Here is a 13050-nt window from a genome sequence, read left to right on the forward strand (position 1 = left end):
TTTATGCATTCTAAATAGTAAATAAATGCGATCCAAAGTCTGCTAACAATAGAAGCTATTAGAGTCGCACTATTCTGCCTACAAAGAACTTAAAAAGCATCCAAACACCTCCATTAAGGTTTTATGTACATGCAGTAGGTATATATGTCATTTAGTAACAGCTGCATTTTTAAAAGATTTAATATTTACCTATTTTTGCTCATTCATCCATCCATCCATTTTCTACCGCTTGTCCCTTTCGAGGTCGTGAGGGGTGCTGGATTGCTCATTAGCACATTCATTTCAAAAACGCATCACGAGGTTTGCTTTTTTTTTAACAACATCTCTGAATATTACACACTGCAGACTTCATGAGAGCCAACAAACATAATAGAACATCACTTACTGCACAAGGTCTGCTGTCACTATGATGCACACTGATAGAATCTTGTCACATTCCTGTTTAGATGAAGAATGATTCATAATCGTCGCTCGGAAAAGGGGGGTGAAGCGAAGCATATTTTTGTGTCGTTCACCATTGCCGGGTCTAAATTGGCTGTCAAATGTTACCAACTTGTCAGAGTACGTCCTCATCCTTCTACTATCCAGGTGAGAGGCACGATTCATGATCTGGAATAATCTTTCACCAGCACTGAGGTGAGAAAGGAGCTCACCAGCCGCTGATGTCAACATAGACACACAAGCTATAAATAGTTTGTCTGCGTTAGCACTTATAATAACAATATCACTAATACTTGCTTGCTATTCAAGCCACAAAATGCAAATGGAGTATTGTTGGCACTTTTTGGATGGTTATAGAGGACCTCCCATTGGCTCCTTTGCAAGTGGACTTTCATTTACATTTATGAGTTAGAATGTGATTTTAAAACAATATATATCCACCGTTATGTCTTTTATAATGATTGTGAACAATAGAAAAATTCCAAAAAGTGCAGTTCCCCTCTAAATTGCAATGATTAGATTTAAGACTTGAAGTGTATGAGCATGAAGTGATGAAGCCTACTTGGATGAGTCTTCTAAGACAAAGTGAACAGTCCAGTTGTGATGGATTGAATGCCCTGAGAATAAAATGATATGTGCTTACTTGGACTGTGATGAAGCTGTGAGGACTCACGTGCTTTGTCTTCATGCTCTTCAGTCTTCACAGAGACAACAGTCAGTGGAAACTTGCTGACATCATCCTCCTCCTGCCCTACAGGACACTCTCCCTCCTCTTCCTCTTTCATGTGTGGATCCTCCTCTTCCTCTTTCATGTCGGGGGGCTGCTGGACGTCTGTTGGGTAAATAAGTAAATAAGATAAAGAGAGAATATAAATAGTTTTGGACTGACACTGTTAACACAATGACATTATTTGTGTTCTTCCGTTAAAAGTGTGTTGCAAAACAACCAATAAAAACACGGGAAATACCTCCTTTTTTCCTAAAATTAATTCAAAAGTGGTACAGTGAGAACAAAAACAGACTTGGAAATTTAATGGGGGCCAATTTGAAAAGTTTTTTACAAGTACGAGACAGCATTGATTGAGGCATTCTTAACTTTACACTCACTGATGTAAAGTGTGTAAATATTTTATTCTGTATACGGTCTATGACACCTAAACTTTATCTCTAAACTTAACCACAATCTTGTAATGACATAGTCATCACCATAACTTCAATATCATGGAAATAAAACAACTCCAAAATCATTTAAAAAAAACATTCATGGTATGTTTTTGTCATCATGCAAAATACTTTTGGGTGGTCATTTTGTTGGCTGGGCCAAAAAGAACTTTTACTAAAACATGTTTTACTATGTTTTTGTGGCTGCAAGATTAGGTCCCTACTTTTTGCAGATGATGTGGTCCTGATGGCTTCATCTGGCCAGGATCTTCAGCTCTCACTGGATCGGTTCGCAGCTGAGTGTGAAGCGACTGGGATGAGAATCAGCACCTCCAAGTCTGAGTCCATGCTTCTCGCCCGGAAAAGGGTGGAGTGCCATCTCCGGGTTGCGGAGGAGACCCTGCCCCAAGTGGAGGAGTTCAAGTACCTTGGAGTCTTGTTCACGAGTGAGGGAAGAGTGGATCGTGAGATCGACAGGCGGATCGGTGCGGCGTCTTCAGTAATGCGGACGCTGTATCGATCCGTTGTGGTGAAGAAGGAGCTGAGCCGAAAGGCAAAGCTCTCAATTTACCGGTCGATCTACGTTCCCATCCTCACCTATGGTCATGAGCTTTGGGTTATGACCGAAAGGACAAGATCACGGGTACAAGCGGCCGAAATGGGTTTCCTCCGCCAGGTGGCGGGGCTCTCTCTTAGAGATAGGGTGAGAAGCTCTGCTCAATGACCACCCAAAGTAAAGCCGCTGCTCCTCCACATGGAGAGGAGCCAGATGAGGTGGTTCAGGCCACCCAAACGCCTCCCTAGGGAGGTGTTTAGGGCACGTCCGACCGGTAGGAGGCCACGGGGAAGACCCAGGACACGTTGGGAAGACTATGTCTCCCGGCTGGCCTGGGAACGCCTCTGGATCCCCCGGGAAGAGCTGGACGAAGTGGCTGGGGAGAGGGAAGTCTGGGTTTCCCTGCTTAGGCTGCTGCCCCCGCGACCCGACCTCAGATAAGCGGAAGAAGATGGATGGATGGATGGATGGATGGATGTTTTACTATGTGGTGTTTTATGGAGTATCTCCATCAACAATTCCTCTTTAGGAATTGGAGACCATTTACGACACGCTGAAGAAAAGTCAGTCACCTTTATGTTCTTTTAATTAATTTAAAGCGTTGACTACTTTGGTTACTGAAAATAAATGTTTACTTTCACTTATTGATGCACGTTTGTCAGAATCAGGAAGTGAAATTTTAACTAATTAGATATGATTATAGTATAAAATGTTTTTGGTGAGTGTGTAAGTTTTGTGTAAACATGTTGATACAGGGGGCAGCACGGTGGAACAGGGGTTAGTGCGTGTGCCTCACAATACGAAGGTCCTGGGTTCGATCCTGCGCTCGGGATCTTTCTGTGTGGAGTTTGCATGTTCTCCCCGTGACTGCGTGGGTTCCTTCCGGGTACTCCGGCTTCCTACCACCTCCAAAGACATGCACCTGGGGATAGGCCCCTCCCACCTCCAAAGACATGCACCTGGGGATAGGCTCCTCCCACCTCCAAAGACATGCACCTGGGGATAGGTTGATTGGCAACACTAAATGGTCCCTAGTGTGTGAATGTGAGTGTGAATGTTGTCTATCTATCTGTGTTGGCCCTGTGATGAGGTGGCGACTTGTCCAGGGTGTACCCTGCCTTACGCCCGAATGCAGCTGAGATAGGCACCAGCACCCCAAACGGGACAAGCGGTAGAAAATGGATGGCTAGATGGATGTTGATACAGGTTTACATCTTCTTGGGGACTGGAACACAGATATGTCCTGAAAGGATGCACCCATTTTTAAAACCTTCACTAAGCTGTGCCTCCATCATTGTCTCACTTAGCTCATTAAGCAAACTACCAGGGTGAGTGAGTCCTTTTAAACTTTCATAGACCTCGTTGTTACTTCTGACCAGTCTAAGATCACCACAAGTGGAACTACTGTATGCGGCTTAAGTGATCATTACATGAATTTCTATACCCGTAAAGAACATAGAACCGAGACTGACAGCCACAAAACAAGTGAAGCTCCAATCCTCAAGACCTAGACTAGCAAGGCTTTCAATGACAAACTGGCAAATTAAGACACAGGTTTTTGGGTCAATTCCTACCCTCAGAAAAGTAGATAACTTCACAGTCAAAGTGGGTGACAATATTATAACAAACAAAAATGAGATGACCTATTTTGGTTACATCGTAGAGACTAATCTCTCCAGTGAAAAAATGACTACTAAGGTAGTCAAAGAATCAACCGACAAATTCTGTTCTTACTAAAGTTGTCTCGATACCAATATATTGGTACCGGGACCTGTACCAAAATGTATTTCGATACTTTTCGGTACTTTTTGATACTTTTCTAAATAGAAAGGACCACAAAAAAGTGCATTATTGGCTTTATTTTAACAAAAAATCTAAGGGTACATTAAACATATGTTTATTATTGCAAGTTTGTCCTTAAATAAAATAGTGAACATACTAGACAACTTGTCTTTTAGTAGTAAGTAAACAAACAAAAGCTCCTAATTTAGTCTGCTGACATATGCAGTAACATATTGTGTCATTTATCTACCTATTATTTTGTCAAAATTATTAAGGACAAGTGGTAGAAAATGGATTATTAATCTACTTCTTCATTTACTGTTAATATCTGCTTATTTTCTGTTTTAACATGTTCTATCTACACTTCTGTTAAAATGTAATAATCACTTATTCTTCTGTTTGGATACTTGACATTAGTTTTGGATGATACCACAAATGTGGGTATCAGTCTGATACCAAGTAGTTACAGGATCATACATTGGTCATATTCAAAGTCCTCATGTGTCCATGGACATATTTACTGACTTTATAAACATTATATAATATTTTTTAAACAAAAGAAGATGTTGTGATGCCAAAAAATATTGATATAATCATAGAAGTAGTACTTTTTACAGGCGGTATAGTACCAAATATGATTCATTAGTATTGCGGTACTATACCAATACCGGTATACCATACAACCCTAGTTCTTACATAGTAGGATCACCCCGCTGGTGGGTAGAAATACATTTAAGACTCTAACACAAGCACTCATTTAACCCCACTTTGACTACAGAGTTCATGTTTGGTACCGTGACGCCTTAAAAGCCCTGAAAAACAAACTCCAGACAGCCAAAACACAATGATTGGGCTTCTACTCAACCGTCCTTCTAGGGCTCACCATTCTGCCAACCATTTCAGAGTACAGCTTCTTGCAGTTGGTCTGGTGTACAAGATACACCATACCACTAAAATACCCATGTATTGCAACTACCCAGAGGTAGTTGTACAAAAAGAGCCACCGCCTAAACTAACGTCTTAACAGGATCTCCAGCCACACGTGCGCATTTAAAAAAACTGTCAATGTCGCCAAGCAAAGGCATACACTGAGTGTCATACACATGCCAAAATACTGGGGGCGCTGTAGCCTAGGACTTAAGACCATTTTAGCCAATCAGAAACATCCAAAACGTCATTTCCGGAGGCGGCATATATTAAAAATGGCGGGTCACGGCAATAAATAATTTTCTATGTGGACTGACAGAGAAGTAGAGCTAATTTTAAGCATCGTTTTGGAGCTTAAAGTAAACAAAACTCAACAAAGTGCTGACTGGGAAACTTGCCAGTCCAAGTCTGGTGACATTCTTACCCTATTTTGGAACGGTACGGACTTGGAGGCACATCTGACGAATATCCTCATCGGAAAGAGGACATGACAAAAACAACTATCCACACTAAACTGAAAGTGATTTGTGGAAAGTACAGACAAGCAGTGGACGCAGGTGGAAGAAGTGGTTACGCCAGAGTTGTTTTGCTGTACTTCCAACTATGCCAGCAGATCTGGGGCGCTTCTCCATCAACTACATCCATTCCATTTGGAATAGAAACATCAGATATTGACACAAGCTCTCACAGGAGTTGGGATTCTCCATTCACCCTTGACAGCCTGGTCACAGACAAAGATATGCCCAATGATGTACAAGAGCAGCAAGATTCCAATAGGAGCAATCCACAATCTTCTGTGGTGAAAGAGAGAAGAGCTCTACTTCAGGTATGTGGGCGCTAACTTCATTGCTAGGAAGTAATATTGTTAAAAGGCAGATAGATGTGGCATCAAAACATTTTGATATGAACTGCACTGCAATTCCAAAGGCTCTCAGATGACCACTTTCAACAATGTGGAATCATATTTGTTTGAATATGATCATTGTTTGACAACAGTGTGACAAAAATACTTGCTTTGGAATCCGAAGTCAAGATGGCAAGCATATATTCAAGTTCAGCTGTTTTACATGTATTTAAATAGGCTTGTATTAAAAATGCTTTGAGTAGTTTCATGTAATAAATAATATTGAGTTAAGTAAAACTGCAGTTGCATTACATATTGTTTTTTTCTGTCAAAATTAAAATAGCTCGAAGTGTTTTATTGACACACATTGTTTCCTGACGATGTTGAGGACCATTTGACATGTTGTAAATAACATGTCACTATCTTGTGGCTTTATCCCAAATAATGTATTCATGATTGTTGAATGTCATTTTGTAAAAAAAAAAAAAAATTCACGAGGCAAAACTCAACAGCCACAAGCAGGACAGACTAAAAGGAAAACTTCCAATGGAGACAAAGTTGCTGAATGCAGTAGAAGACGACGTCCAGATAAAGAAGAGACTTGTGGACATGATGGAGACCTCAGAGAAGCAATCGTCTGACAATTTAGACAAACTAACCTCAAATTACTAAGTCAAAATATTGACTTACTAAGTCATAATAATGACATACTAAGTATCTCAGGTAACTAGGACTGTTTTGTGTTTTGTTTGTACTTAACGGGAAAAATATGGAGATATATATCGTATATCGCCATTCTGCAAATGGAGCGGAAAACACAACCAAAAATTGTAGGCTTCTTTATTTCTCTAATATTTGTATTTATTATAAGATATTGTTATTTGGTTATTTTTTTATAAACAATGTGTTCAATGTAATCAGAGTCTGTAGTTTATTGCCCCCCCAGGCTGTGGTGGCAGCGATGAGATGGAGACGTGATGGCGACAGGCCGAGTTACACTGTTCCTTACACCCACCCACCCCCTTCCGGCAACGCCCCCTCCCACCACCTTAAAGGCCTACTGAAATGATTTTTTTTAATTTAAACGGGAATAGCAGATCCATTCTATGTGTCATACTTGATCATTTTGCGATATTGCCATATTTTTGCTGAAAGGATTTAGTAGAGAAAATCGACGATAAAGTTCGCAACTTTTGCTCGCTGATAAAAAAAAGCCTTGCCTGTAGCGGAAGTAGCGTGACGTCACAGGAGCTAGTATTCTTCACAATTCCCCGTTGTTTACAATGGAGCGAGAGAGATTCGGACCGAGAAAGTGATGATTACCCCATTAATTTGAGCGAGGATGAAAGATTCGTAGATGAGGAACGTTACAGTGAAGGACTTGAGAGGCAGCGATGGACGTATCTTTTTTCGCTCTGACCGTAACTTAGGTACAAGCTGGCTCATTGGATTCCACACTCTCCTTTTTCTATTGTAGATCACAGATTTGTATTTTAAACCACCTGGGATACTATATCCTCTTGAAAATGAGAGTCGAGAACGCGAAATGGACATTCAGTGAGTGCATTTTATCTCCACGACAATACATCGGCGAAATGCTTTAGCTACGAGCTAACGTGATAGCATCTTGCTTTAACTGCATATAGAAACAAAATAAATAAACCCCTGACTGGAAGGATAGATAGAAAATCAACAATACTATTAAACCGTGGACATGTAAATACACGGTTAATGCTTTCCAGCCTGGCGAAGGTTAACAATGCTGTGCTAACGACGCCATTGAAGCTAACTTAGCAACCGTACTGCACAGAGCTATGCTAAAAACATTAGCTCTCCACCTACGCCAGCCAGCCCTCATTTGCTCATCAACACCCGTGCTCACCTGCATTCCAGCGATCGGCAGAAGGACGAAGGACTTCACCCGATGCGTTTGGCGGCCCGGAGACGTAGGAAGTCAAGGTGAAGTTGGCGGCTAGCGCGGCTAGCACTCCAACAAAGTCCTCCTGGTTGTGTTGCTGTAGTCCGCTGCTAATACACCGATCCCACCTACAACTGTCTTCTTTGCAGCCTTCATTGTTCATTAAAAAAATTGCAAAAAATGTCCAGAATACTGTGGAATTATGAAATGAAAACAGAGCTTTTTGTATAGGATTCTACGGGGTACCATAACTTCCGTTACTCGGACTTCGTCACGCGCATACGTCATCATACCGCGATGTTTCAGCCGGATATTTCCCGGGAATTTTAAAATGTCACTTTATAAGTTAAAGGCCTACTGAAATGAATTTTTTTTATTTAAACGGGGATAGCAGATCTATTCTATGTGTCATACTTGATCATTTCGCGATATTGCCATATTTTTGCTGAAAGGATTTAGTATAGAACAACGACGATAAAGATTGCAACTTTTGGTATCTGATAAAAAAAAGGCTTGCACCTACCGGAAGTAGCGTGACGTAGTCAGTTGAACATATACGCAAAGTTCCCTATTGTTTACAATGATGGCCGCATGAAGTGAGAGAGATTCGGACCGAGAAAGCGACAATTTCCCCATTAATTTGAGCGAGGATGAAAGATTTGTGGATGAGTAAAGTGCAAGTGAAGGACTAGTGGGGAGTTGAAGCTATTCAGATAGGGAAGATGCTGTGAGAGCCGAGGGTGACCTGATATTCAGCTGGGAATGACTACAACAGTAAATAAACACAAGACATATATATACTCTATTAGCCACAACACAACCAGGCTTATATTTAATATGCCACAAATTAATCCTGCATAAAAACACCTGCGTGTTTGTTATGCTAGCTCCTAGCTCCTCTGCTAGCTCCTAGCTCCATAGAACACGCCAATACAATTCAAACACCTGATCAACACACACAATCACTCAGCCCAAAAGACAGTTTACCTAACCCAAGGTTCATAAAGCTTATATATTTTTAAAAAGTTACGTACGTGACGCGCACATACGGTCAAGTTATCGAATGTTTAGCAGCCAAGGCTGCATACTCACGGTACCTGATATTCAGCTGGGAATGACTACAACAGTAAATAAACACAAGACATATATATACTCTATTAGCCACAACACAACCAGGCTTATATTTAATATGCCACAAATTAATCCTGCATAATAACACCTGCGTGTTTGTTATGCTAGCTCCTAGCTCCTCTGCTAGCTCCTAGCTCCATAGAACACGCCAATACAATTCAAACACCTGATCAACACACACAATCACTCAGCCCAAAAGACCGTTCACCTAACCCAAGGTTCATAAAGCTTATATATTTTTAAAAAGTTACGTACGTGACGCGCACGTAAGGTACGGTACGTGTTATGCTAGCTCCTAGCTCCTCTGCTAGCTCCTAGCTCCATAGAACACGCCAATACAATTCAAACACATGATCAACACACACAATCACTCAGCCCAAAAGACCGTTCACCTAACCCAAGGTTCATAAAGCTTATATATTTTAAAAAAGTTACGTACATACGCAAAAAAAAGCCAAAGCTGCATACTCACAGTAGCACGTCTGCGTCTTTGTCATCCAAATCAAAGTAATCCTGGTAAGAGTCTGTGTTGTCCCAGTTCTCTACAGGCGTCTGTGTATCCAAATCAAAAGTCCTCCTGGTTAGAGTCTCTGTTATCAGAGTTCTTCCATCTTGACTGCATCTTTCGGGAATGTAAACAAAGAAGCGCCGGCTGTGTACTGTTGTGGCTGACTACGTTCGAAAAATACGTCCATTTCGCACCGACAACTTTCTTCTTTGCTTGCTTGGCTTCCTTCTCCATAATGCAATGAACATGATTGAAACAGATTCACGAACACAGATGTCCAGAATACTGTGGAATTATGAAATGAAAACAGAGCATTTTCGTATCGGCTTCAATGTGGAAGGCATACCCGTGTTCGCCGGGCTACGTCACGCGCATACGTCATCCGCAGAGGCGTTTCGAACCGGAAGTTTAGCGGCAAATTTTAAATGTCACTTTATAAGTTAACCCGGCCGTATTGGCATGTGTTATAATGTTAAGATTTCATCATTGATATATAAACTATCAGACTGCGTGGTCGGTAGTAGTGGGTTTCAGTAGGCCTTTAACCCGGCCGTATTGGAATGTGTTGCAATGTTAAGATTTCATCATTGATATATAAACTATCAGACTGCGTGGTCGGTAGTAGTGGCTTTCAGTAGGCCTTTAACTAACACATTTTCTGGGGAAACACTGAGCAGTGAATGTGTACCGTGATGAAAGTGTAGCCTTTCCTATGCAAACTTCTCATAACTCCTTCAATCAATCACACATTGTTACAAACTGAGAGGAACATCAACCTCAAACTGTCTCGTTTTCATGAAGAATGTAAATGAAAGCATTGCATCATCCCCACAAGACAAACCATCTTCCTATTAAGTTCAAGTTAAAGTACCAATGATTGTCACACACACACACACACACACACACACACACACACACACACACACACACACACACACACACACACACACACACACACACACACACACACACACACACACACACAAAGTGTCGCAAAATTATTCTCTGCATTTGACCCCTCACCCTTGATCACCCCCTGGGAGGTGAGGGGAGCAGTGAGCAGCAGCGTTGGCCGCGCCCGGGAATCATTTTTGGTGATGCAACCCCCAATTCCAACCCTTAATGCTGAGTGCCAAGCATGGAGGTAATGGCTCACATTTTTATAGTCTTTGGTATGACTCGGCCGGGGTTTGAACTCACAACCTACCCATCTCAGGGCGGACACTCTAACCCAGGCCTGGGCAATTATTTTGACTCAGGGGCCACATTTAGAGAAAAAGATGTGTCTGGGGGCCGGTATTTGTATTTTTAGGACCACTAATACAAAACCTCACAATAATGTCTGATTGAATGCTAAAAACGCCTGAAAAAACGGAATGGAATTTAAAAAAATTTTACTGAATGAGACACCCACAATGTACATGAAAATAAAGAATGTGGGATTTACAATATTAACTATGAAGAATAAAACACTGAATATTGACAACATATGAACGTCACACCCCCTCTCCATCCACATATTTTACAATCAAGCAAAATGCAACAAACACAGCGAAATATGAACGCGAAGGGTAAAACAACAAACACTTACAATCGGATATATCTGATATATCACTAAGCTTTAGAACTTTGTTGTGAAAATCTTCTTCCGCGTCTGTCCCTGACACCCACATTTCAGGAAACATTCCGTGGAAACGCTCCCCGCCCACACTGCTTGGTGCCTCGTCTGAGCTGCTGTGACTTAGATGACCATAGTAACTAATTAGATGACCATAGTAACTAATTAGATGACCATAGTAACTAATTAGATTACCATAGTAACTAATTAGAATACCATAGTAACTAATTAGAATACCACAGTAACTAATTAGATTACCATAGTAAATAATTATAATACCATAGTAACTAATTAGATTACCATAGTAACTAATTAAAATACCATAGTAACTAATTAGATTACCATAGTAACTCATTAGAATACCATAGTAACTAATTAGATTACCATAGTAACTAATTAGAATACCATAGTAACTAATTAGATTACCATAGTAACTAATTAGAATACCATAGTAACTGGTATATCATGCAGAAGCGCAGATTCCAACCATTGAAATACTTTGTATAGGGCTTTGGAAAACCAGGAATTATGAACTCAAACTTGAATTTCCAGGAAAACCGGAATTTTCATACATTTCAAAAACAAATGTATGAAATGTTTAAGTTTAATATCTAACTTAAACTTAGATATTTAAATTTCCATCTTAAATATCTAAAAAATGATTTGGGAATGTCCGGCGGGCCGCATGTGGCCCCCGGACCTTAATTTGCCCAGGTCTGCTCTAACCACTAGGCCACTGATTAACCATCTATTGAAGAAAGGTGTTAATAATCATATATAAAGTTAGTAAACATGTGAGAGTAAGAAGTCAACAAACCTGTTCTGTGTAACACAACTTGATGTTTCTTGAAAACAGCGTCCAGTAGTTGATAGTTCTCCTCTTTTGTTCTAGAAAGTTCCGCCTCGTATTCTGCTATCGTTCTTTCTAACACTACAAATATTTCGTCAACGGCAGCAGTTAGTCGCTGATCCACCAACGCTCTCAACATGTGTAATGTAGACATTTTCACACAATCACAACACTTTACTCTCACGCTTGATCTCTACTTAGCGATGTGTTGATAACTTCTGTTAGCAGCTAACAAGCTAAGCTAACTAGCGAGCTAAGCTAACGAACAATCAACGAGCACGAGATCCAGCAAAGTGCTTCTAGCACATCGAGACGCTTCTATCCTTAAATAAAGAAACAAAGATGTATTTTATACGACGTAAATATTTCAAACTGGAGAACAAATAATAAGACTGACTTATTAGCGTCCTTCTGGCTTCTTTCTGCGTCAATGTGCTTTCACGACAGTTGGCACGCTTGACGTTACAAGACGGTTCTGCGCTCGTCTATGACTGCTCTGCTCTCGCGAGATGTGTCATGCGCAGAAGACTCAAAGCTTTGTAGTAAATCAGGAGCGTGATCACTTTTTGATTTCCTACATTTATTTTGCATTATTGACTTTGTTAAAACTGTTGTTTGTAATAAAATGATTAATTGTATTATTTTGTTGTAATTGTTACATGAACTAAAATGATGTATATATTGTTGTATTATTCACCAATAAAACGATACATTTTGGTCCTGTGTTTTATTCTGATGATAATGAAAAATGAGGTCAAAGGCAAAGTGAAAGTGAAACTAAGCTACTGCCTCTCGCCTACACCTCAATTTATCGTGCGGTAGCCAAAAGTCACCAGTAGACGGCAGTACAGTATTGTAAAGTCCTACATATAGTACCATTGAAATGTTGCTGCTCATATTAATAACACGCTAAATCCTTTATTTTTGACAAAATACCTCTAGTAGTGATACAAATGTGCTCTGGCAAAATAATCTTATTTCCTTTGTTTGGCTTGAAAGAAGCTATGAAAATAAACATGACAAAAAAATGAGTAAATCTCCGCCATTTTAGTTCTTTTTTTTAAAGTTCTCAGGAAGAAAAAAAGGTTGTAGATGATGTGAAAGGACCAAATCCTCTGTTTAATAATAATACGAATAATAATAATCAATGTTATTTATAAGGTGCCTTTCTAGAGATGATACAAACATTACAACATTGAACAATATGAAACATAAAATGTCAGTTTAGACAAGAAACTTGAAATAGCTGAAATGAAAGTGAATAAGCATTCTGGAATAAGTGTGTTCTTGATTTGAAAAGGCTAAATGAGTCCA

At 40.1% G+C, this 13050-nt stretch overlaps 1 protein-coding gene across 4 annotated transcripts in view; it reads right to left on the bottom strand.

Moving 5' to 3' along the window:
- LOC133636328 (gastrula zinc finger protein XlCGF57.1-like) overlaps nt 1-12226 on the bottom strand; it is a 346899-nt gene extending 334673 nt beyond the window's left edge. Inside the window, exons 1-2 of one of the 4 annotated variants that reach the window (XM_062030253.1) lie at nt 11704-12216; nt 1085-1273 (exon numbers count right to left, since the gene is read on the bottom strand). In XM_062030253.1, the coding sequence (XP_061886237.1) occupies nt 1085-1273; nt 11704-11890 (376 nt within the window). In that variant the 5' untranslated portion in view covers nt 11891-12216. Of the gene's footprint in view, nt 1-1084; nt 1274-11703 lie in introns of all 4 variants that reach the window. The other 3 variants (XM_062030245.1, XM_062030252.1, XM_062030249.1) reach the window with 3 other exon arrangements.
- Nucleotides 12227-13050: the final 824 nt, after the last annotated feature.

The sequence above is a fragment of the Entelurus aequoreus genome, linkage group LG20 (genome assembly GCF_033978785.1).
Source record: "Entelurus aequoreus isolate RoL-2023_Sb linkage group LG20, RoL_Eaeq_v1.1, whole genome shotgun sequence".
Classification (NCBI taxonomy): domain Eukaryota; kingdom Metazoa; phylum Chordata; class Actinopteri; order Syngnathiformes; family Syngnathidae; genus Entelurus; species Entelurus aequoreus.